At 41.0% G+C, this 27030-nt stretch overlaps 1 protein-coding gene across 2 annotated transcripts in view; it reads left to right on the forward strand.

Annotated features, from left to right (window-relative positions):
- PDE11A (phosphodiesterase 11A) overlaps nt 1-27030 on the forward strand; it is a 306712-nt gene that overhangs the window by 255182 nt on the left and 24500 nt on the right. For both annotated transcript variants that reach the window (XM_080670943.1, XM_080670944.1), the window contains 4 exons: nt 3323-3400; nt 11262-11325; nt 16091-16165; nt 19788-19871. In XM_080670943.1, coding sequence (XP_080527069.1) covers nt 3323-3400; nt 11262-11325; nt 16091-16165; nt 19788-19871 — 301 coding nt within the window. The remainder of the gene's footprint in view (nt 1-3322; nt 3401-11261; nt 11326-16090; nt 16166-19787; nt 19872-27030) is intronic.

Genomic DNA, 27030 nt, shown 5'->3' on the forward strand with positions numbered 1-27030 from the left:
GATTGTGGACACAAATGGCCATGCTGTTGACTCTGTAAAAATCTGTACACACACACATACACATGTTGATGCTAAAAGGCTTTGTGGGCAAATTCAGTTTTTAAAAGCACAGTGAATTTCACATTGTTGTTTTGTAATGATTGTCACTAAGGAGTTCAGAAATAAACCACCTGGAGCCATGGACCCAAGCTGGCCTGGGCCATCTGCAGCTCTCTTCTTTGGAGCATCCCCTTGTGTGGTGCCTGCCATGGGACTGGATACTAGTACGGCAGTCCATGGTGCCATGGCATCTTGTGAAGGGGCTCAGCCACTGCTTTCCATACCCTCACAACACGCAAGGCTGTCTGGGAGGCTGGGGACCTGGAATCTACCTAGATCTTCCCACAACTTCCCTGGGGCCCTGAGCAATTCAGCTTCGTCTTTCTTCACCTTGAATTTCTTCACCTGCAAAATGACAGAGTTACAGTAAATTGTTCTCAAAGGTTTCATACAGGGTGGGACAAAAGTAGGTTTACAAGTTGTTCATATAGAAAATAACATAATAATAAATAATAATACAAGAATAAACTCAGTTTCACATACTAAACAACTGTAAACCTACTTTTGCCCTACCCTGTATACCTCTAACAGTCTATAATGAACACTCAAGTTAAATATAGAAAATAAATCATTCCATGACCCAGCAGTTTTACACATACGCACGTGTGTGTGTGTGTGTATGTGTGTGTGTGTAGAGAGAGATTGTTATGTGACCTTTGCATATCATCACTTCAAAAAACCTTTTGCCTTATGAAAATGATGAATCCCATCTTCGTCTTTCAAGACATTAATTTTCAGAAACTTAAAAAAAATTTTAAATGCACTTTGGTTTAAACTTTAAAGCATCTATTTGTCACTTATATGACCATATATATTATCAGATGTATGATATACATGGTTCCACCAATGACTGGACTTTTTCCATCTTCATCTTGATAAAACTATGGTGTGCAGGAAGTCTCCTATTCCCATATGAGGTCATAGCCAAACCTTGAGGTGCCAGAATGAATAGAGCCTCTTAAGAAATTGCATAGTTTGTCAGAGTGTGTGTGGGGGGCGCGGGGGGGCGCAGTGGGGGCGCAGGGAAATAAAATTAGTATGCCACATTCTTCTGTGCCCTATGCAAGAAATTCTTCCTGCCCTCCTCTCTCCACCATCCTCTAGGGATAGTGGATATTCCCTTTTGTCAATAAAATCTAGCTTTGTTATAATGTGATGGAAAGTCTATGGACTGATTTGGGGTTCATTTGATTTAAGACTTTCACACCAGCAACTCTAGCTATTAAACTTTCCATCATTGGGGAATTTATTCTTACGGTTCTGTTTGGTTGGCATGTCATAGATTTGTATTTTTAAAATATATTTTTTGTATTGAGTTAGCCACCTAGGTGGCTATGCCTCCACTTTGCATTGAAAATGTCATGTCTCATACCTCTAACATGCTCTCGGTAGACATAACAATACTCAGTGGAAGGAAGGTCAGACAATGGTGTTCTTAAATTTCCTAGAACTCATTATGTTGTCCACATGGTTCAAGTTAGAATCTAGTCTTCAAGAATCTGACTGGGCTTTTCTTGGATAGATTTTATATTGTTTTCTTATCTCAATCTCTCCAAATGGCAACTGTGAAGACCCAGAACAATTAGAATCTAGGTGAAACTAGTAGCTGAAAGTTATGTTTTTATGTGAATAGTATTATGAGATTATCGTTTTCATTCATGGATCAATTCAACAAACATTTACTAACCTCCTGCATGTCAGGCACTGTTGTAGGCACTGAGGATCTGGGAGGGAGCAAAAATGGACCAAGTCCTTCTCCTCTTGGAGCTAGCATTCTGGTGATTTTTAGAATAACTCATAGGATTGAAATGACACCCAGGTACAATGATGACAGGGATGATGACAAGCTTCTTCAGAAAGCCTTCCGTGATCTATGATTTTTCAAGCTGAGATGAGTGGCTTGCTCTGTTCTCCCAGGACACCTGGGACATGTCTTAGCTGCTTGGGACAGCTGCTATTCTAACAGGCTGTTTGTAGCCCAGCTCCGCTGCTCACCAGCTGCAAAACACTGGGCCAGTGAACTCAACCCTTCTGAGCATAATACTAGTTAATTCTTATGAGCACCTCCTGTGTGCCAGGTACCCTATGAAGTGTTTTACATAAATCATTTCATTTAATCTTCCCACCAACCTTAACAATGTAAATCCCATTAATACTATTCTTTATTGATAAGAAAGCCAAACCCACTTGGCTGGGAGTACCTTTAGATGGAGTACCTCCTAAGACTGGTATTTTGTGGGATGTACCTTGGGAAATGGTATGTCAGGATCCTTTAAATAGTCTCTCATTCAGAAGATCCAAGAAAGTGAAACCATAGGAAATAATTCTTAAAGACTTAAAATTATGTGTTGTTTCTTTTTTTCTTTCTTTCTCACTATAAAAATAATGGAGTCATCTAACTAGATTAAAGTGGTGAAAATAGAAATAAATCCCCCTTATCTTCACAACTGTGGAGTATTTCCTCTTGTCTTTTACATATCTATACATCCCCAAATGTGTATCTGTGTGTGTGTGTGTGTGTGTATGTGTGTGTGTGTCTAGCACTTAAAATGTACTGACACTGTTCTAAGAGCTTTGCATGTCATCTCATGTAATCCTCACCATAACTGTGAGTTAGCAAACCTAATCCCCATGTTTGAGGTTGGGAAATTGAAGTTGAGAAGGTTTGAGTGACTTCCCAAAGTTGCACAGGAAGTAGGTGCCTGACCCATTGCTCAACCATAGTTATTTTTCACTCTGTAGCTCATGTGTTTAAACACTAAAGTGCTGAAATAGTTATTTTCTTACCTAGAAAAAAGTATTCGTCCCGAATTTACTACCAGGGAGCGGAGCTTATCTTGGGTCATCACACAGCTCAGTTCTTTGTTGAATGACACAAGAACATTGCAAAATTGTTCCTGCTTTTTATTTGTCCTTGCCTTTCTTCTCCAACTTTCGGTGCCGCAAGGGCTTCCAGCAAGTAATCCTAAATGTTTTCAGTTTTATGGCTCAATAATCTTCTCTGTTGTAAATACAGTCAGAAATGATGGTGGCTTTTTCCTGAAGCCTCAACATTTTTTAAGAAGTGATTTATTTTGATAGTGCTTTAGCCTCATGATTTCAAATATTAAGTTACTTGGTTCAAGTGGTCTTATATTTTCCCATAAATGTGATTATGTCACCCACAGACTGAGAAATTTCATTCCAGGTGTGTGTTTTTCTTTCTTCATTTGATTTTGTGCAGGAGGAGAACTGAATTCTTTGAACTTGTCAGTAAAGGAGAATACGATTGGAACATCAAACCCCATCGTGATATATTTCGGTAAGAGAAAGCTATTGTTTGTGTTTCTTCATTATTTGAAGATTTAGCTTTGCTTTCTAGACAGTGCAAATAGCACGCAAATGATTTTTAAAGCAACAAATATATTTTTTTAATTTAATAAATCTTTATTGTTCAGGTTATTATAATTGTTCCTCTTTTTTTCCCCCATAGCTCCCCTCCACCCGGTTCCCACCCCACCCTCTGCCCTTACCCCCCACCCCCACTGTCCTCATCAATAGGTGTACGATTTTAGTCCAGTCTCTTTCGGCACCCCCCACACCCCTTTCCCCCTGAGAATTATCAGTCCACTCCCTTTCTATGCCCCTGATTCTATCATATTCACCAGTTTATTCTGTTCATCAGATTTTTTTATTCACTTGATTTTTAGATTCACTTGTTGATAGATATGTATTTGTTGTTCATAATTTTTATCTTTACCTTTTTCTTCTTCTTCCTCTTCTTAAAGAATACCTTTCAGCATTTCATATAATACTGGTTTGGTGGTGATGAACTCCTTTAGCTTTTTCTTATCTGTGAAGCTCTTTATCTGACCTTCAATTCTGAATGATAGCTTTGCTGGGTAGAGTAATCTTGGTTGTAGGTTCTTGCTATTCATCACTTTGAATATTTCTTGCCACTCCCGTCTAGCCTGCATAGTTTCTGTTGAGAAATCAGCTGACAATCGTATGGGTGCTCCCTTGTAGGTAACTGTTTTTCTCTTGCTGCTTTTAATATTCTCTCTTTGTCTTTTGCTCTTGGCATTTTAATTATGATGTGTCTTGGTGTGGTCCTCTTTGGATTCCTTTTGTTTGAGGTTCTCTGTGCTTCCTGGACTTGTAAGTCTATTTCTTTAACCAGGTGAGGGAAGTTTTCTGTCATTATTTCTTCAAATATGTTTTCAGTATCTTGCTCTCTCTCTTCTTCTGGCACCCCCATAATTCTGATGTTGGTACGCTTAAAGTTGTCCCAGAGGCTCCTTACACTATCTTCATATTTTTGTATTCTTTTTTCTTTTTTTTTTTTTATGGTTTTCTGGTTGAGTGTTTTTTGCTTCTTTGTATTTCAAATCTTTGACTTGATTCTTGCGACCCTCTAGTCAGCCGTTAGATCTCTGTATAATATTTTTTTATTTCAGTCAGTGTATGCTTAATTTCTAGTTGGTCCTTTTTCATATCCTCGAGGGTCTCACTATATTTATCGGCCTTTTCAAGAAAATTCTTGAAAAACCTTATAACCGTGGTTTTGAACTCTATATCCAGTCATTTGATTTCCTCCATTTCTTTCATTTGTGATCTGTTTCTTTGTATCCGCATTTTCGCTGCTTCCCTGAGTTGATAGAGTGGCTTTGTGTGCTAGGTGTCCTATAGGGCCCAGTTTCTCAGCCTCCCCAGTTACCTGAGGTGGACACACTTGGTGCACCCCTTTGTGGGCTGTGTGCACAGTCTTGTTGTAGTTAAGCCTTGATTGTTGTTGGTATCACTGGGAGGAATTGACCTCCAGGCCAATTGTCTGTGAGGATCAGCTGTGTCTACACTGGGAGAACTTCTGTGTTGGAGACACCCTTATGAGAAAGGACTTGCAAAAGCCTCTGTGCTCAGCTTGGATGGGGCGGAGTCTCAGGGTGGAGCAGACAGCATTTGTTTCCCGTCAGCCCTGCCCTATGAGGCCCCTGTGTCTCAGTGTACCGTGGTAATTGCTGCAAGCGCCTCTGAGAGAAAGCTGCCCTCGAGTTCCACCCACTGCCAGACAGTCCACTTTCTCCTCGAATGAGTCTGAGTTCCCAGAGTCTCTCCCGGAACTGGAGTTCAGTGCAATTGGGAGCTTTTGTCTCCCTCCTGATTGAGAAAGCCAGCCACGTACTCAGTTGCCTGCCCTCTCCACGCGCACGCCTCGGTACCTCTGCCTTCCGCAGTTCCTCTGAGTCTCAGTGTGCTTTTCTCTCTCCTGACAGTCCAGTTTCACCCCGTATGAGTGTGGGTCCCCAGAGTCTCGCCTGGAACTGGAGTTCAGCGCAGTCAGGAGCTTTTGTCTTCCTCCTGGTTGAGAAAGCCAGCCCTTTCCGCACACACGCATCTCAGTACCTCTGCCTCCTGCAGCTCTTCTGAGTCTCAGTGTGCTTTTCTCTTTCCTTCTAGTTGTAGAATTTCCACTCAGCAAGCCTTCCTGTGGTTCTGGATGGTGTCCGTTTTATCTTTTAGTTATAGTTTTGAAATTGTTGTGGGAGGCAGCAGTTTAGGTGTTTACCTATGCCGCCATCTTGGTTTCCTCTCTAAAGCAACAAATCTTAGCTTACACTCAAACAGTAAGAGATTAGTTGAATAATTGGAGAAAAGATAGACAATGTCTTTTTATCTTCTAATGTATTATATTTTTCCCTCCTCTCCATAAATTTGCATTCAGAATTAGAAAATGATATTCAAATTGGTTCAGTTTCAGCAACCCATGACCTCATCTTTTTCCAGAGAAGGCGGGTGTGCAAATTGGTGGGGAAAGAGGGGGAGGCAGTGTTTGAATCTCAGAAAATAGTTACACAGTATAAAGGAAAGCAGAGTTCACTGTTGCTTTTCTTTAGAGACAACAGATATTGTAGCTAGAAAACCAATGGGAACCATTTTGGTGGTGGGAATAGGAGTCTTTTCTAGACTTTTCACACGACTTCTTCCAGTTTGTTTAGAAGAAATAGCCACAAACCATCATTTTCATGTGGCACATTTTAACCACCAATTGCAGCCACGCCAGCTGGCGAGACTCTATTTCTCTCTATGTCATACCGTCCCCTGCCTTCTGCCATCCCCACCTCAGCCATCTAGGACCTTCTGCTGTCTTATTCCTACTTCAGAGCTGTTGGCTATTCCTGGGAATTATGAGGCCAGGATTATGGGTTTGCTGTGTCTGCTCCACAGCAGACAGCCACTGGGATCACCCCGAGTGGGACGCCATCAGACCTCCCCTCCCCATGTTTGATCTCTGAAACCTCTGCCTCTGCCTTCAGAACTTGAGCTCCCCCTGCGCTGTCCCCCTGCAGCCAACCTCTTCTCACTGTCTCCCCAGAGGGCCCTCTTGTTTCCCCCTCTCTGCATTACTCTTTCTCTGTTATCTTTATAGACCTTTTCTATGTCCTTTCCTGAGGGTGAGGGGGAACCTTCCAGTACCTCCACTTCCATCCTAATGACCTAATTCCATCCCCTCCACCACCACCACCCGCATCCCGACCTTGTTGTTTGTATTCTCTTAACTTGCATTTTTCAAAATCTGCTGTGTTTTTTTCCATTATGACTTTTCTAAAAATATGTTTCCATCTCCTCAGCCAAAAAATTCATCCCTGAAATCTACCTTCTTCTCAAGCTCCAATCCTAGTTCTCTCCTTCCCTCACAACTACTAACTTCTTACAAGGGAATTTCTTTCTTTTTAAGTAACTTTTCATTCTGCAAATAATATAGGAATATATTTTTCTGTAACAAATTAAACGATTACAGATAAACTTCCAATTCTCCTTTGAGCTTCACTCCTAATCCCCACACTGCCACATAGCTGTGCTGTGCTATCCGTTAGTTGTATCTTTCCAGACCATTTCTAAAGCATGGACACACACGTGAACCATAGGAAAACATTATCTAGTACGAATTTATCTGTTTTAATATAAATTCTGCATTTACATGTCAATCTGAACTTGCTTGTTCACTCAACTATATGTGTTGGAATTCTTTTCATGTTCATACCTCATCATCTTTTAATGCTCCATAGTATCCCAAAATATACACTTAGCACAGAGTAGTTAGCCATTTCCCTACAGAGGAATTTAGTCTATGAATGTGATTTCTGTTCCTTTTGAAAGTCATCGTTCAGCTCCCAGGAATCTAATTCTACAGCCTTTGTTCTCTTCAGGTTCCCTGATCTCTTCATAAACTCCTACTTGTGTTGGCTTTTCCTTTCCTAAAACTCTCTCCGGCTTTGGATTCTGCAAAGCCATGCTCTTCCGGACTTGCCACTTTCTTTCTGACTCTTCCTTGTTCTCTGTCCTTTTCCAGGCTTCCACGTCCCACTACCACCTAAGTGTAACTATCCCCCAAGGACCTGGGTTTGATATTCTTGTTTCTGAGCATCCTCCAGCTTCAGCTGCCATCTCTTCTTAAATGACTCCCCCTTTCCTGGGCCTGGCCTCTTCTGAGCATAACTCCTAAAATGCCAGTGCTTATTCCTCATATCCACCTGGGTGTTTTCCTGCAGATTTTCAAATACTTTTGGCAGGGGACCTCATATGTGTAAAAAAACAAAACAAAACAAAACAAAAAAAACACACACACAAAAAAAAACAAAACTTACCTGGAAGTCTATGTAAAATAGAGGTGCTCCAGGAGGTCCACCCCCCCAGCTCTGCCCTTCCTCATTTCGCGGTTAGACTCTGACCATGTGCACCAAGGCGGTGGGGGGTGGGAGGGACTCCTCTGGAGAGCACTATTAGGGAATTTTAAAGTAGTAATAAAACCAACTAAACGTCAGTCTTTTTTTTATCATCACCATGTGCCTGCAATCTAGACAATGTCAATGATGAGATACTCCTGAGAAAATATATTTTTGGTATGAGCTGTAAACAATTGTTGACATTTACTGTTGAGTATCAAAATAATTTATAGAAAAGCTTCAAAGTTGCACATTGTTACTTATGCATTAATTATACATGTATCGTACATGTAAGTTAATTCCTAGAACGTCCAGGTCTACAGTCAGCCCCCGGTACAGGTGGACACACTTTAAGAGTTAGTTCCTATTGGCTCAGAACCTTTTGCACTGGCTCCAGGTGTCCTGTGTGTCTCCAACCTTTGGGAGTGTCACGGCCCTGCTTCTAAACAGTATATTCAGAACAAACAATGATAGTACAGTGATGGTAAGATGGAAAACACATAACTTGAGTTCTTCAATTCTGTCGTTTTATGGGACCAGTTGAAGGAAGGTGGTTATTTGTGTTTATACTTAAAAGCAACGATAGAGTGCAAACTGCAAGGTGGAATATTTTTGTTTAGTAAATGCAAAATTCAGTTCATACATGAAATATTTTATTGAATTTGAATATATCTTTAAAATTTTTATTCCTTTTAGATTGCAAATTGTTTTAAAACTAGAGAACAAGTCAAGAAAGATCTTATTGAACTACCGTTGGCATGTAGAGGAGAGGTGTTATAAAAATGACCTGCTGTGAGGATTGGGTGTCTAAATACAGGGCCGTTCTTCACCCACCCCACTAGGACAGAGACTTGTGCCTGACCACTCATTCGTCCAATCGCACTGAGCAGGTTGACACCACTTAACTGTAAATTGGACTAGAATTACGAGACTAAAGCAGTTGGTACAAACTCCCTCCCCACTCGCTTCCGAGTCAAAAAAACCTGTTCACTTCCTGCATAGGCTGGATTAAAACAAGGTAAAACTGCTCATTCTCCTCCTTCAGTTCTCCCTGTGGAATCTCCCACCCTATCTTGCCCTTCCATTCGCCCTGCCCATCTTTGTTGTAGGCCCTTATCAACTTAGGCTTGTCAGCGGGTTTCCCTGCTTCCACTCTCTCCTTATTCAAACTGTTTTCATATCTACCACCTAAAGTTCTCTCCTTGAAGGTCTCTCCAGGTCCCTCCTGAGCCCTCAACCTTAATTAATTCCCCAGTGCCGATCAAATAAGGGTTTCAGACACCCCACCATCCTCCCCCCAACCCAGCACTTTTCTGTCTTCCTTTTCTGTCTAGACTTTCTGCTCCACTGCCGAGTATCCATTGAAAGGAGAGAATCTTTTGTCAGACTTTATGGATAACAACCCTAGCTTTGATACTTCTTAACTTTAATATTGGGCAAGCACAGCCAGGTTCAGTGAACCTGAGAGGGGGCGGTGAAGGATTTAGAAAAGACAGTACAAAAGAATAAAGCTGAGTCTATGGGGGACACCACTTCTCTGATGGAGAGACAGCGCCATAGGCTGCAGGTCGAGTCTTTATTTTATAGCCAGATTCCATGAGGCAAAGTAAGGGCGTGGTCAAGATGTTTACAACATCTTGTTTTGAATCTACTCAATTACATGCACCTAATCAAGGTTTGTTTACTTGCTGCATCTCCCGCAGCCTATATCACTCAGCCACATGGGACCACAGGTTCAGACCATAACCTGTCCAAACACTGTAGCCGCTCTCCACACAAGCTATCTAACCTTTCTGATCAAGGAATGCAAAAACACTGTTTGCTTTGTAAAATAGAGATAATAATAGTATGTCTACCTGTAAGCCTGCTGAATAAGTGGTAGCTATTAGAATTATCATCATTAGAGTACCTAGCACGTACACAATGAACTTACTGATTAACTGATTAATGGTGATATGAATCTGAGAAGTAAGTTTCAAATTCTCAAGCAGATGGAACCTAAGTAATCCAAGTTATGGTAAAAATAGGCAAGTTTAGAGAGATTATTTCCTGCCCAGGAGAGATACGGCAAATTCTAACGCATTGCCTACAGTCATGTTCCCCTCTGGTACCAGCAGAACCTAAAATGAGAAGCATCCGAATGTAGCAAGAGGAGGTCTGAGGTCTGCCTACCTCAGAGGGTCGTGATAAGGATTCATTTAGTTAGGAGTTAGTTAGTAGACCATTTTGTACAGAGGCAGGCAAACTATGGGCTGCAGAAGTGCTTGTTACAGAAGATCAAGTATGAAGAACAGACTGGTGTCTCTCTGTATAGTGCTTACCTAGCACATGGGTGTTGGGATTAGATGCCGCCTGACCCCCAGAGGGCTGCTGATGCTGGTGTGCCTGGCTGTGTTCTGAATGGCCTGTGTTAGCCCCTCTGCGTGTTCCCTGGAGGGATTTCCTGGTGGAGTTGCACAAAGCCCACCACCACCTAGGCATGCTCCGCCATCTGGGAAGCAGACATGTTCCAAGGCCCGGGACCAGCGGGGTATGAACGTTAACACCTGACATCAGGACTGCCCTCTGACCTGGAACAACGCACCCTCTCTTCCAAAAGGAGCTGGATAAGATGTGGTTTCCCAGCCCGGATCCGTCAATGCTTTTCATCACTTTCTGCTGCTCTTAGTACAAAGAAAGCAGATTTGGGACAAAGAGTGTGTTTTATTTTTCCCTTTCCCACCATACCCAATTATAAACCCCTGAGCTCTCTACAATTTGCCTTGTCCTCTGCATTTTCTCCACAGCTCAGTAGTGAATTCTAGTTAAACCCAATAGAAATCGGCTCCTCCATAATCTGATTCGGATCTTTCCTGTGCTTTCTTACATGCTCACATTCACGAAAGCTGTAGCTGAATGTTTCTTCGTGACCCTTATCACACACGGTTGCAGCCAGGCAGGAAACTGGAGAAAAAACGGTGTGGCCGTCACCCATAAATCTTAGCTCCCTGGAGGAGAGGAAAAGGAGCTTCTAATGCAGCATGTGCCTCACCTCTTTGGTGTGGATTTTCTTCCATTCCCATCAGTTGGTGATAGCTGGTAATTAGATTCATCAGCTATGTGTACGTATGATATACTGACTCCCTTGCTGATAGTTAAGAATACAAAGCATTGTCCATTACAAATTATTTTAGGCAGAGCGTGCTTAGCTCAGGTACAGAGAAAGGCACGCTTTCTTTCCTCCATCTGCTACAGACAAAACAAAGGGCGGCCAAGGGAGCATTGGAGCTTTGTCTTCCCGAGCCGTGTGGCCTCAGGATGCAGATGCTGAACATGGGGACCACAGACAGTGCTTCCCTTGTTGAGGAAAAGATGTGAGCTTGCCTCCGCTCCATTTTGTTTATTTATGTATCCAGGACGGTTTGTTTAGCAGTGCAACAAAAGATTATTCAGGCTGTTTTGTTTGGTTCTGTTTTTCAGATCAATGTTAATGACAGCCTGTGACCTTGGAGCCGTGACCAAACCGTGGGAGATCTCGAGACAGGCAAGTGGTGATTAATGGCAGGGCTCGGCAGAGGAGGGACTGGGGGAGGGGGGGTAATATTCCCAGAGCCCTGACTACTAGGCACTGAAACCCCAGTCAATTTGCATCAGTATTAACATGGTGCAAAAAATAGCGGGAGGCTCAGGCTCCACATAGTTTATTGCCCAGCCTTCCTTTATTGTACTCCCACTGACTAATAATATTTCTGACTCTGGAATATTTTTTTAATGCTCTAAATCCAAATAACACTTTGACCATTTCTTAAGGCATGAGTTTCAAAAATAGTGTTTTTGAATAGGTAATTATGTTTTAGCATAAGGTTCCGTTTTTCACATCTGAAATAAAAATCCACGGAGGTAAATAAAAAATTCTATTTTTCTTTTTAAATACTATTTCAAGATCAGAGAGCTCTTTGGCCATAGTGTGCAGTATCCAAATTAATTTGTATCCCAAAAATCATGCCTTTACTATCTGGTTTCACTGCCAAAAAACTGTTAGTTCTAAACCAAGAATAGTTTTCAAGCCATAATTACACAATTTAAAATCCTTGATTACTAATAGTATTTGAGGTTAATATCTCTTTAATTTTTATGAGGCACCTACTATGTGAACTATGAGGTCTAAGATAGTGACTTGGTGTCTTAAGACTTCATATTTTAGGGAACTATGATACATTCATATAACAATGCATAACTAATATTTATTGACTGAATAAGTAAATAACAAATATTAAATGATGGCTATATAAATAAATGTGTGATCTCATTTAAATCCTCAAAGCCCACTTTGAGGTAGGTGTGGTTACTGGAGTAGGCTGAATAATGGCAACCCAAAGATCTCAGGTCCCAGTCCCTGGAAGCTGTAAACTTCACTTTAAATGAAAAGGAGTCTTTGCAGATGTGGTTAAGGACCATCAATATCATTATCATCATCATCATCCTGGATTTTCCAGGTGTCTATACCCAATCACCTGTGGCATTATAGGAGACAGGCACGGGGAGATTACACATTTAGAGAAGGAGAAGGCAATGTGAAGATAAGACAGAGATTGGAGGCAGCCACAAACAAAGGGATGCTGGCAGTGAAACAGGCAAAGAATAGATTCTGCCTTCCGAGGGAGGGTGGCCCCGCCGACACCTTGATTTCTGTCCAGTGAACTGATGTTGGACCCCTGGCCTCCAGAACCCTAAGAGAATAAATTTCTGTTGTTTTAAGCCACCAAGTGTGTGGTAATTTATGGCAGCCCCAAGAAACTAATTCAGTAATTATCCCTATTTCACAAACGGGAAAAATGAGGCTTAGCAAATGGTGGAGCTAGATATTAAAATCTTAGCACATTAGGCTCCAAAGTCTTCATTCTTCCCAGCAGTTTATGCTTCCTTTTACAGGATGCCTCAGTCAGCAGTTTTAAATGATGCGTGTCAGCAGGATAGGCGATGTTGCCACTAAACCCAGAATTTCAGTGGTTTAAACCAACAAATAACTCCTGAATGTGTGCATCCAGGGTGGGCTGGCACTTACCTCTCTGTCCTTATTCTGGACACAGGCTAAACGGGCAGCCACTGTCTGTATCACTATAGCAGATGCACTGTGGGTCTGCAGTGGAAATGAAATCCCCCACCCTCCAACAATTCATTGGCCAGAACTTGTCACAAAACCCTGCCCAACCAGGAAATATAATCCTTCCATGTGCCCAGAAATTAAGAAGCCAGAAATAATTATTGAAAACATGACTACCACAATTTGCTCTTTTAATCACCAAAAATATGATTCACTCTTCTCCTGCAGGCAAAAGGCAAAACATGCTCACCCACTCCCCAGGGGAGATGACCAAATGCCCCAGCAGACATGGTCTCAAGCTCAAAGGTCAGGATCTCTGGGTGATATTTGCTAATCTCTACATCAGGCCTGAAGGCACATTAAAGACCTACACACACCCAAAATATAGCTTCTGATGCACCCCAAACACACAATTGGTGTGGATGAGTAGCTTATTTTTACATCTCTGCCCACCCTTCACTTCCCAGTGTGGGAAGGCCTCTCTTTTAGTGAAGTCTGAGAATAAACTGCAGAGAAGAGGTAGGTGGCTCTTCCATGTATTAGGGGAAATGTAGTCCTTCCTGGCAGGGAGGGGGCACCATGGTAGGGATGGAAGGGGAGTGGAGGAGTGGAGAGTGGGAGAAAGTTAGGGGGTTCAGGGGGAAAATAGAGAAGACTGGAAAGGGAGGGGGTGAGGGATGATGTGCCAGGGCCTTCAGAAACCCCAGTGAAATGCATGTCAAGAAGGAACTAAAGGAGCAGGAGCCGCTTGGGGGCAGGAAAGTGACAGGACCAAGTACTAGGAAGGAAAAAGTTTCTGCTTGATGTTTTAGTCCAAAGAGGCCAATGGCCACTTGTCGATGGTCTACTTGGTCACTGATGTAAATATTATGTTAATTTTAGGATGTGAACTTTGCTGATAAATGCAGAATTCTCAGGCGTTCAAGGAAATAAATACAAATGCCATGTTTTTCCAAATGTTTCCATCAGAATCTTGTCACACCTCTAAATTGGAGATCTCATTTGTTTGTCTTTAAATTGAATAGGTTAAAGTACTTTTAAAAAATCACTTTCATTATTTTAGGAACCATTTGAACAAAAACAGTGGAACCTTCTTTTAAAAACATAAATGGCCCTGGCCGGTGTGGCTCAGCTGTTTGGGCATTGACCCGTGTGCTGAAGGGTTGCCGGTTGGTTCCATTCCCAGACAGGGAACATACTCGGGTTTCCGGCTGGATCCCCAGTGTGGGTATGCAGCAGGCAGCCAATTGATGTTTCACGCTCTCTTTCTCCCTTCCTCTCTCTCTAAAAATAAATTTAAAAAAATTGTAAATAAGAGTAAGTAAAAACATAAATGTATTTCTAATTTCCTAGAAGTTTTTTTTTATTTTTTTAATTCCCTCTTGATTTTTTTTTTTTTTTTTTTTTTTTTTTACTGGTGTCTATTCCACTTTTCCTTCCTCACAAACATGATTGCAAGCATGTGGATTTCCCCAGTGATCCCCCAAGGCCTGATTAGCATCTCAATTTCCCTCTGTAATACAAAATTCAATCAGGAGCCACTTAATGTTACTGCTTGGGTTTTTAAGTACAAAGAACACAGTGGTACAAGTTGAGCTGTGTAAGATGCACATGGGGGGACACCCAGGACTTTAGAAAGATCCAGGTCAAGATTTTGTTTTAATTTCTGTGCTTTCCAGAGGCTACACACCTATGCAGGACTCCCGCCTTGGGTGACCTGATTGTACATTTGTGTTCTTCAGTGCAAAAGACACACCTCAGAGCAATCTGCGGGGGAGTGCTGGGGACTGAATAAATAAGGCCAGGCCCTTAGGGGACCATTTATTCCTTTAAAAGGCCAGAGACAAACGACACAGACCTGAGCACCAAAGTGAAAGGTAGTGGCAGAGACTGGAGAGCAGAGAAGTGAAACAAGTCCCAGAAAAACTTAGTCAGTTCCAACCAGTTCTATGCTGTTGAATTTTTTAAATGTTTAAAATCTGAACTAAATATTCTATTTCTTTTTAAATGACTGTATACTTGCTACTCTCAGATTTCTGTGTGTGTGTGTGTGTGTGTGATGTTTTTATGTTTTATCGATGTTATGATTTATGGTTGACAGAGCTCTTAAAAGATACACTTAGGTAATTATTTTCATTCTATGCACTTAACCAAAATTAGGCCATTCAAGTCTTTGCCAGACCTAAGAACCTCACCTTTATAAGAGCCTAGAACAGGGGAAAATTAGTATGGGGATCCAGGTCTTCCTGCCATCAGGTTGTCTAGGGTTTTGTTGTTGTTTTTCTGCTCTTCCAATATTTTGTAAATCCAGATAGCTCATCTCAGAGATTTTCTAGATGCACACCACAGTGTTGTTGCAAATACCTGCTCAACACTTACCTAGTATATCCATTTGCTTCCCATAAAGCTATCCTTAGAAGCACAGGACTCAGAAAAGAGTTCTTTAGCTTGACTATGATCAGTAACTTCTGATCATCCGCACTAATGGATGAGAAGTGGAAAACGCAGGTCCTTGCTTTGGACAAATATCTACGGTTTGGGATAGAATAGTCACTTCACTGTGCTTGGACCAACTGGAACCTGCCATAAATGAACACTTTTAGTCCATAGATTCACACAGCTGTTCTTCAAGCTATTTCATGACATACGGTAAACGTCTGGTATGAGCAGTGACTCTTGCATTAGTCCTGCTCCTCGACTGATTACCCCAGCAGAAAGCAGGGATGCGCCCAGGGTTACTCCTTCCGGAATGCACACAGGTGTTGGTAAGGCGAGGCAGTTCAGGAGTTTTTGTAAGGGCACGATTAAACCAGGTTAAGATAAAAGTGTGCAACAATGTAAAGAATCTACATAGAAACAACCAAAGTGGGCTAATTATTATAACAAATATATTTTAATAATATAATACGTATTATTAGCTTATTATTTGCTTCATCGCAAATATGTCAGCTATACATGCTGTTGGAAATTGTCTACTGGCATGCATCTAAAATTACACTCCACAGGTTCTTCTGATGAAAAGGAAATCTGTTTCATTGATTAATTTCTATAATACCTTCCAACACAAAAGGATAATGTACTTCCTCATAAGCTTTTTAAATGATTGTGTGTTGAAGATAATTGCCATACACAGAAGCCAGAAATAACTTCTTAGTCTGGTGATAAATTAGACATAGCCATAAATTGAAATATTTACATGTTTCAGGTGGCTGAGCTTGTAACCAGTGAGTTCTTCGAACAAGGAGATCGGGAGAGATCAGAACTCAAACTCACCCCTTCAGTAAGCTCATCCTTTTATTATGATGTATCTACCCTCTTGAGTGACATTTTTAAAAAACAACTCCAAACCACAATTTGAAAAGGGGGAAATTAAGAATAGATTTAAGGAAGCACTCCTGAAAGTTTAAAACTTTAATTAAGCTTAGATGCTAAGCACTCTTATTCCCAGGTGTCTGATTAAGAGTGGTGAGCTACTTAACAAGAATTTCCCGAGCACCCACAGGGGGACAAGCAGGCACAAGAGAGGATGTGCAAAGTGGCATTTGAATAACTCAGAGCCCAGGGCTGGTATTTCAGATGTGGTCCGTGAATGTCCCACGTCCCATGTGGTTCAGGGTTCAGGATCTGGAGAAGGGGCCACATGCAAATGAAAGAGACGAGACAAGAAATAATAATTTGGAAATTGGGGGAGGGGGGAGCCCATCCCAAGAGGAAGGAGTCTGCTTGGGCTCAGGCCTCGCCATCCTTTTATCCAATTTGGGATACACCCATAGCCCTTAGGCAGGCAATTTCCAGTAACAGGCAGACTATCTTCTCAGTAAGGATTTACATGACTGTCTGGTGGGGAAGTTGCTTCAGCTACCATTGTCTCGACTAAACAGTGGGTGCATAGCTCTGACCTTTGCCAGGGCTCAAGGGTCACCAGCATTCCGGGATCTTTGTCCACACCTCTCTGCTAGTGAAGACAATAGGCGGTTTCCCACAGTGGTCAATGGGTACTATGGAATACAATTACAGAAAAAAGAATTAAAGGCAAGCTGCCTCGCCTTGAGATACTAGAACAGGCAGCTGCCATAAATAATGGGTGTTGAAGATTTTATTTTCTAATTTTGAACATTACAAAATGAAAAGTTTCACCTGGAGATTTAGGTTCTGCTGACTGAATTGTTATTTACAGCAGTTCATATCCATTCAAATATTATTTGAGAATGCTTACTGTAGGCTCAAGCTGGTGCTGTTTTTACTCATCAGGATACAAAAGATATAAATGCCTTGATTACACCCTCAAGGAGGGGGCGGCCTCTTTTTTCTTAATGAATGTTTAGGTAAAATCCCACTGGCTCCAAGAAAGGTGCAAAGTATTTTAATGCCTGGCACAGCACAGTAGATTCAAGGAAACTCGGGAAATGTGTCCGTTGAGTTTTGAAGATTTTAAGACCCCTTTTTTTACTCACATTTAAAAGCAAGGAAAAGCAGCAGAACTAGCTCCTAGCTTAAACAGTTTTACTTACTTGAAGTCAGAATAGACAGTTTTACTAATTTTAACTCTCCTTAATCTGTTGCTTACCTCTAAAAGGTCAGAAGACTACATAGCAGCAATATTCATAATAGCCAACCAGTGGAAACAACCCAAATGCCCATCAAATGATAACTGGATAAATAATAGGTGATACATCTATACAGTGGAATATCATTCAGCAATAAAAATGAATGAAGAGCTGATGCATGTTACAGGAATAAACTTTGAAAACATGCTAAGTGAAAGAGGCACATAGTATATGTTTTCATTTATATACAATGTGCAGAATAGGTTAAAACACCCACCAATTATTTTAGTTTTCAAAGCAACATATATATATATACTGATTTTTAAATATGCCTTTATTTTGAAAACAAATTTGGTGTCACCAAATTTGGTTATAATAATAAATATACTAAATTGGAATACATAGTTAATGTGTAAAACTTAATTCAACCCAAATTTCTCTTAGCCACATATCTATCCTCTATAATAAAAGGCTAATATGCAAATTGACTGAACAGCAGAATGACTGGTCGCTATGATGTGCACTGACCACCAGGGGGCAGATGCTCAATGCAGGAGCTGCCCCGGTGGTCAGTGCGCTCCCACAGGGGGAGTGCTGCTCAGCCAGAAGCCAGGCTCAAGGCTGGTGAGTGCAGCGGCAGTGGTGGGAGCCTCCCCCGCCTCCACGGCAGTCAGACATCCCCCATGGGGTCCCGGACTGTGAGAGGGTGCAGGCTGGGCTGAGGGACCCCCCCCCCCTCCAGTGCACAAATGTTGTGCACCAGGCATCTAGTTTTCAAATAAAAACTTTTCCCTTTAAAAAAACAGTTTCGGGGGGGGGGGGGTTGTGGGTTTTTTTAAAAATATATTTTATTGATTTTTTACAGAGAGGAAGGAAGAGGGATAGAGAGTTAGAAACATCGATGAGAGAGAAACATCGATCAGCTGCCTCCTGCACACCTCCTACTGGGGATGTGCCCACAACCAAGGTACATGCCCTTGACCGGAATCAAACCTGGGACCCTTGAGTCCGCAGGCCGACGCTCTATCCACTGAGCCAAACTGGTTAGGGCTGGGTTTTTTTTTATTTTTTGCTTTCTGTTTTTATATCCTACATGTGAGTGAAATCATACAGATCTTGATTTTTTTCTGTCTGATTTATTTGCATAGCATGATATTCTCAAGACCTATCCATATTGTCTAAAATGGCAGTATTTCATCTTTTCTTATGGCTGAGTAGTATTCCATTGTATTTATGTACCACATCTTCTTTTTCCAATCATATCTCGAAGGACACTTGGGTTGTTTCCATGTCTTGGCCACCGTGAATAATGCTGCAATGATCAAGGACTATATATATCTTTACGAATAAATGTCTTCAAAATTTTCAGGTAGATACCCAGAGGAGGGATTGCTGGGTCATATAGTAACTCTATTCCTAATTTTTTAAGGAACCTCCATACTTTTTCCGATAGTGGCTGCACCAATTTACATTCCTAAGGGGGTGGCCTGAATCTGCCCTCATGACCTACGTGAACACCAAAATGATAGGGATGGCACATTTTATCTAGAGGAAAGACAGTAACTCGGGGCAAGGTCAGTTGTTTCTTAAACCCTGATCTTCGCCCTTAAGAACAAAGGAGGGACATTCTCCCTGGCATAAAATGGCAGTATTTGGTCAAGGAATCCATTTTACCCCTCCAATTCCTACTGATTGTTTCCCTTTTCGTATCTGCTACATAGATATATGTCACTTCTTTTTCTCACAAACATAGCCAACTTTTCTAAACATTATAATATCATAAAGTTTAAAGGTTGGGAATGGGGAGAGAATGGGTACCTCCTACCATCATCCATTCAGTGATAGATTTAAAAAATTAGGAATGTATTCATGACAGACAGAACCTTATTGAAGAACACACAGAACTGCCACATCAACACCCCGCCCTGAAAAATTAATACTAATAGTCCCAATTTAAAATGAAATTGTTTTCAAGGATCTTTTCTAATCTACCCCACCCTCTTTCACTGTAAAAATAAAAGCCTCCATTAGTTTGGTGGCAATAAGACTTGTACCCAATTCCCAGTGACCTGATGACTTGATTTAGTGGCAGTTACTTGTATCTGGAGACCGATATTGGCCCCAAGGAGTTGCGTGCTGTAAAGTTCAAATAACTTCACTTACAAATCTCATAAAAAGAGGTGAAAATATTTTATTTCTCATCATAGATAAAAGAAAAGAAAACATGTGTAGAGATTGATTGTGATTTGTGAAGTGTTCAGTTGGTAAAAATTGGATCATTGTGGCAAAGTATTTGACAAAGCACCTGTAAAACTCTCGGGTGTAATAAAGCAAGGTTCTCCTCCCCCATCCTAGGCTATTTTTGATCGGAACCGGAAAGATGAACTGCCTCGGTTGCAACTGGAGTGGATCGATAGCATCTGCATGCCTCTGTACCAGGTACTCAGGATTCGGGAGGGTCTGTGTGCCCTGACTGGGCCAGAAGAGTGTATTATGTAGCATACTTTCAACTTTAGTTTTAGGAGCCTTCCGGGTATGTATGTTTCTAAGAACCATGGTTACAGTGGACTTTTTCTCAGATTTTTTATCATGCCCTGAGAAAGTTGGCACTAGAAGCCTGAGACCTGAGGACATAATCTTCATGGGCCTCAACTCCCTCATTTATAATTCAAGGATGATAATGTTTTTCTCACTGTTTCTCAAACTGTGCTCCATGGAACATAATATCTAGCCATAGCCTAATAGATATCTCTTCAAAGAGGGCTCTCAGGCCCAATAACTAGGAAACTCCCTTGCACATCGAAATACTGAAGCCTGGGAGAAGTCCTTCAGGAAAGAAACATGTTTAACCTTGATTAACTCTAACTTTCTCAAACATTTGGCTGTGAAAATCTTTTTCTTTTTTACAATTTTTCTTTTACATTCATGAATATCATGAGGGTTCCATGAATCACAGTTTTCTGCTCTGACCCCACGGTCTGGGCCATGGAGTTTTGTAAATCACCTTTCATCCTAACATCCCTGTCTCCGAGATGCATGTGACAAATACGGACCACTGAATTCTGAGCAAGATGTGCTAATGGCTCTGGCTCTGGTGTTCGCGACCCTGCTCCTGGCGAGGAGACAAGTGCCATAGGCTGTGAATGTTCACACTCCACTTTCTGAGTATGGATTAGGGCTGGCATCAGTTAACATTAACGGTTTAGTATACATTGACTTTTAATTCCACTTCTAAGCATTTGCTTTCATGTGTAAAATCTGGCAAATTCTTTACCCCCAACCCAGCTCAATCAGACTGAACTTCGTTTCTAACTTCAAATGAGAAACACATGCAGGGAAAGCAAAACTGCTTTACTTTCTCACTCTGTGTAACTCCATTAAAGACACAGTATTGTTTTTTAAGGACCTCACAATCATTAAGTTTCAGGCTTATCTACCACTTGGTTTTAGCACTTTTAGGAAATGTTGAGCCCTGTCACATTAACCTAAACACACACACACACACACACACACACACACACACACACACAAAAAAAAAAAACTTAGAATACTGTCTTGAAGATAGAAATGCAATTTATAATGATTATAAATAACAAAAGTAAATTCATTTTTTGTATCATGTTATCCATTTAATATATAATCACATAAAGTCAAAGTTTAAAATAATCTAAATTAGATTATTTTAATTACAATTGGAATATAGTTTTCTTTTATTTAATAATGAAAGATTGGATGAAAAATCAAAAATGATGTACCCTTAATTATAAGAGGATCCTCAACTCTCTTTTCTTTCTGTTCTCTCCTCCCATCCTTGATCCTGGTATCTCTGAATAAGCTGTGCAGTTGTTGGGTCAGGAAGATCTTCCTTTGCCAAACTGACCTTGACATCGCGTGTTAAATTATTTTTTTATGATATTCAGTCTTTTTGTGCACACTTAAGTAATAATGGCATGAATAAATTATTCTTGCAATTAATAGATTCCTTTTATGTAGGTAAAGCTTAGGAGGATGAAGACATGTATTTGTGGAGCTGATAAATTTTTAGTACTGGTTTGCAAAGCTACTTTGGAATGAACCCAAAGTAAATACCCCTTCCCATGTGATTAGTTACAGTAAATGCTGGAAAGAACTCTCATGTGCTTTTCCATGTTAATTTAATGGTTTCATTATTGATTCACAATCATTTGAGCTTATTTTATATTCCCTATTGAACACTTTGAAATCTTTAGGTTAAAAAGAAAGTTTAAACTGAAAATAGCAATTTCCAGAATTTACAGAGTAATATTAGCACATCACATTGTTTATTATTTCTGACTTTTCACATCTGTTTTACTTTGCCACTTATCTATAAGATTAGATACCTGCTATTTTATCATCAGGTAATTAATATATAGAAATGTTAATGGCACTACCACCAAATTAGAGTTGTGTCCCAGTCACCCCCGACTTAGTTTTGGTATGATGGTCTCTCTACCTCTGCTAGCTAGTTCTCCTATTATCTTTTCTTATTAAACTAAATGGAAAGAGCCAGGGCATTCTACAGAGGCATGTGAAAGGAGCTGCGTATTTTAGCCCTAGTTGATTGGGTGTCGTCCATGTACCAAAAGGTTGGTGGTTCAATTCCAGGTCAGGGTTCCATCCCCAATAGGTGGCGTGCAACAAGGCAGCCAATCAATGTTCCAACCTCACATCAATGTTTCTCTTTCTCCCTCTCTCTCTAAAGATCAATAAAAAATATTTTTAAAAAGAAATTTATTTTACACCTGTTGCTGTATCTTCTCAGTTAACAAAGCATGAAAACCATGTTCTTTTTAAAATTCCTTATCATGGCTAATTTTTAAAAATGATCTCATGGGTTTCATTTGTAAATTCTTCACAAGGTTTGAAACCAACATTTCAAAGAGCCCGCAAACTGAAACTTTGTAGAGTGATTTTAAGTGTCCTCTTTGAGGGTCCCTGTTTTGTTCCATCTCACACAACGTGTTTTTCATCATTGAACTAGACAATCTTACATAACTGTGGGCAGTGCAATGGCATCCGTCTGTGGAAAGGCATCACCATTAGTGTGAAGACACGAAATCTTTTGGAAACGACTCACCAAGCAGGAGAGTCACTGATGTGACACTAACTGCTGAGGCAAAATGTCTGCAGGAGCTAAGGTTGTCCTTTGGGATTTTGAACATCAAAATGCATCAATAAATAGTCTGAGAGGATAGAAGGCAAATGGGAAAGTGGTGGCAGAGATCCCAAATCTGAAATGATATGGTCTGAATTACAGAGCATGAGAATTCACTGTGGCCTTGCTAAGTCAGCATGGCAGAGGGCAAAAGGATACAGAATCATGTATACCAAACGAAGAATGTCCCTTTCATTTATTTTAATGGCCAGGGCCCCGACCCCAAGATGGGGCAGGTTCGGGTGGCAAGAAAGCTCATAGTGCCTGAGGATATTGCATGGAGAGCTGGATCCCCTGGCAGGTGGAGCAGAGTGGAGAGGTGCAGTCTGGCAGGTCCCTCCACGCTGGGTGTCCCCCTCAGATCAAACCCAGAGTTTGGTGATGGAGGTGGAGATACAGCTGGGCAGTAGATACTAATGTGGTTTTGTTGCAGAAGACCAAAGAAAAACCAAGCAACACTTTTAGAGAAAAGGAGTTACACTGTTTAATATGCCTGCGGACTCGGCGGAATAACTTCCCAAATCTGAGTAAAGTAACATGCAGGGGGCTTCTCTTTTATATCTTTCTGGGGTCTTTGTCCCGCAAATATGGATTATGCTTCTCGTCTGTTTTGCAGCTTTACAAGAAGGCCCCCAGGTGTTGGGGGTCTCCAGGCCATATCTGATGGTCTGGCCTGGCGCCAGCATTAATAACGACCCCTCCCGGGCAGTACACTGTTCACAGTTTTATGGCCTCTGTATTTAGATAACAGGTTCTGCAAGACCAGTTTCTGGGAAAGAGGCAATGACTTAATTATAGGTTATCAAGAATGTACACTGGGCTTGCTAGCACAGATTCAGGTTGCTAGCGCCTCCCCCTCCCCCCCCCCCCCCCCCCGCAAATATCAGGGTTACATTGGAATTAGCCCTTTTTAGCCTTCTCAGTTTTAATACAGCTTTTGACTTCATTACTTTCACTGGATCATTCAGTTTTACTTCATGGTTCTGAAAGGGCTGTGCGTGTCAAATGGCAAAATAGATCACGCACTCTTTGCTGGAGCTCCAGTTTGCAGAGTTTGGTCTCTCCTCCAAACAAGGGGTCAAGATAATGGCTAGTCTCAGGTGCCTGAAGAGCTACTTATTTGTGTGCCAAGATGGGGACTCACGGAAACTACCCCAGTTCGTTTTGGATGTCCGTTGCCTTTAAAACTGAAACTCTTATCTCTGTGACTATGCTGAGATAAAACAAGGAGAACCTTTTCTTCCCCCCTCTTCCACCAATCTGCTCAGCAGGAAATTACCTCTGTACTCTAGTGATTGATTGAAAGTGACTGACAGAAAATGTACAAAAATATAGAAATAAAGGGTAGGCAACTTCAGAAAAGTTATATAATAGGGAGAGATGCCAAGTTTATAGGTGAATATATAATTCTCCAGAACTTGCTCATCTTTTTAATCTTGTAGTTCCAAACTTTTCTTAAAAAAAGAAAATGGTCCTAACAGGCAGAAGTCATGATTTATCTGTGACAGCATTTTAATCAGGAAGCATATAGGGAGCCCAGAGTGGGCCGGGAACCAGCAAAGCGTGTTCGTGGGGAGGGCCGAAGCCCTGTTTAGCTGGCTCTGTCCTAGCAGGGTGTCTGGGAGGAACACATTGACATCTGATTCCCCTGCTTTCTGCTGTCTCTGCACCCCACTGGGGATCCATTAGCCTGCTGCTCAAAGTCTTTGGAGAGGGCGGAAAAATACAAAGAAAAAAAAAAGAAAGAATAAAAAAAGACACCATCAAACTTTGAAGCCATTGCTGCGCCAGCCTTAGGGATAAACAGAAAGCTGATGTCCCAGCGTCACACTGAGTTGTCTGTGAAGTAGCAGGCTATGTTTTTGCCCTTTATTTTCAATCTCGACTTAATCAAACCTCAGTGCACCTAGAATTTCAATGACGCACAGAGGCATTATAAATCTTCTGTTGGTTAAGGATTGAGGGACTTAATTTTTCTATGAACATCATCAGATTTTCAGCTCATCCCAAACTAGTCTTCATATTGGAGTAGATTTTCCCCCACAGATAATGCAAAAGGGCAGCATCTAGCCAGAGTAATATTTCTCTCTCTCTCTCTCTCTCTCTCTCTCTCTCTCTCTCTCTCTCTCTCTCTCTCTCTCTCTCCCCCTCCCCATTAAAAGAAGGAAAAATTTGGCCAGAGTATTGTGTCTTTATAAAAATGTCATGGGGCTCCTGCAACAGACAGTGGGAAGTTGGAAAATTCTTTTTTCCTTATTGGATGGAATGGCCCTTATCTGGTTTCCTCTGTCTCTCCATCAAGAGCTTTGTAATACAACTGGATGACCTGACTTAGCCAGGCTTGGTTCTCAACAGGGACAGGAGAGTTCTGGGATTTAGAAAGCCCCTTTCCCACCACACCGAGCTGCAGCTGAGGGTATTCTCTCTCAAAGCTGAATGGGGAAGGTATCGTTTAGATCCCCTGCCTCTTGGCCTCATCTCCTATCACCCTCCCCACTTCCTTTGCCCCACAAAGACAATCACAGTACAGAGTGCCATGTGTGAGTATTCCTGGTGTCCAGCACAGTGCCCAGCATTGTCAGATTGCTCAGTAAACATTTGTTGAACAAATGAATGAAGAAAAAAGAAGAAGGAGTGATAGGATGCAATACCGCAGATTTAATTATAAGCAGTGGAATGAATGCACAAAGTTGGGTTATGATGTCACTTTAAATTATCATCTATAAATATAAAAAACATATCATTGAGTATGCGCTGTTATATTCCTACCCATAACCAGAAGTATATGGCCATATCTTTTTAGAAAGTGGTTTAGTTTTCATCATGGTTGAATTGGCCCTTAATTCTAACGTAAAAGACCAGTTTATAGCCATGAATTTTTCAGGGCTTTGAGTTTTTTCAACTAGGAAATACATGAAATTTTCTTTTATTCAATGTTGTCAGAAAATGGAGTCATCATTCAAGTTAATAGAGAGAACTAGCACATATACATAGATATCAAAAATTATATTGTATGTATGATTTCAAGAAATAATACAATAAAGCACACTAAGTTTATCATGATTAAAATTAACCTTTTTTTTTTTTTTTTTTTTTTTTACTTTGAAGACTTTTCAGATCCTGTAGTACTAACAGTTATTGATACAAACATCAAATAACTATGTGCTGTGTAGGATGAAGTGCTGAATGGCAGAGGGCTCATTCCTAGAAGAGCATTGATGTTCATGCCACTCCCTGCATCGTGCAGGATATGCAGCCAGTGAAGGCATCTCACATCCTTGGCTACATCTCAAAGTTCTTCCTGATGCCAGGATGTTTAATTTTGTAATGTTTCACCTCTAAAAAATAAGTTTTATTTCATAATGCAACCAGCTCTGTATACATCAATGGTGAGAGAGAATAATTGATTGGCTGCCTCTTGCACGCCTCCTACTGGGGATCAAGCCTGCAATCCGGGCATGTGCCCTGACTAGGAATTGAACCCTAACCGCTTGCTTCATAGGTCCATGCTCAACCACTGAGCAACACCAGCCAGGCTAGAAAGCATATTTTAATAGCTAATTTACCTCTTCCTTATGGTGCTCTCTTCTTTGACTCCCTTCAGAAGAAAAAGGGAAGAAGGGAGGGAGAGAACGAAGGCAGATAGATAGAGAAGGAAAATTATCTTTTCTAAAACCAGGTCATGAATCAAGGCCTCTTTTAAAGATTTTTTTCTTGTACTGTAAATGCCCCTTCAAAATTTCTGCACTTTAATGTTCATTTTGAGGGGCAGCATGGTTTGAGTCCTAGAAAGTGAGACAGGAGGTAAACAAAGCATTCTTACTATGCTATTGCCAAATAATCTTCAGCACTCTCTTCAACGTGTTCTAAGAGAATTCAAGGAGGCACTATTTGAATCCTCAGCTATCACCACTCATATTTAATTATCTGAGTTGTAGCCATAAAAATATTAAAGTAGACAAGTCACATTGCCTCCTTTTAGCAAGCAGATGCTATATGGCAATGTGACTAGAGAGAGCCAAGCTCGCCACCTCATGCAGCACCAATATGACAGCCCAACAGTTGCGTCTGTTAGCCAGTCTCAAATGGAGTTAGAGACTTCTGTCAGACTGAGTTTGGAGAAGAGGCTCAGAATCAGAGTCCTACAAATACAAGAGTATCCTTACGCAGACTGGAGCAGACTGTATTTGCCACTGGATATGGGCTTAAGTTTTAAAGTTCACAAGCTGCTTTTATATACACAATTAAATTTGACCCTAACTTTATGAAGGAAGAAAATACTCCATTCTGGATCCTATAATGTCTAATGCTATAATGTCTAATGGTCTAAGTTTTACATATGAAGGAAATAAAACCTAAAGAAGCTAATGGACTTGAAGTGAAGTTGTTAATACATAGCAGAGCCAGAATTTCAAAGCCAAG

The sequence above is a fragment of the Plecotus auritus genome (assembly GCF_963455305.1).
Source record: "Plecotus auritus genome assembly, chromosome: 5".
Taxonomy (NCBI): domain Eukaryota; kingdom Metazoa; phylum Chordata; class Mammalia; order Chiroptera; family Vespertilionidae; genus Plecotus; species Plecotus auritus.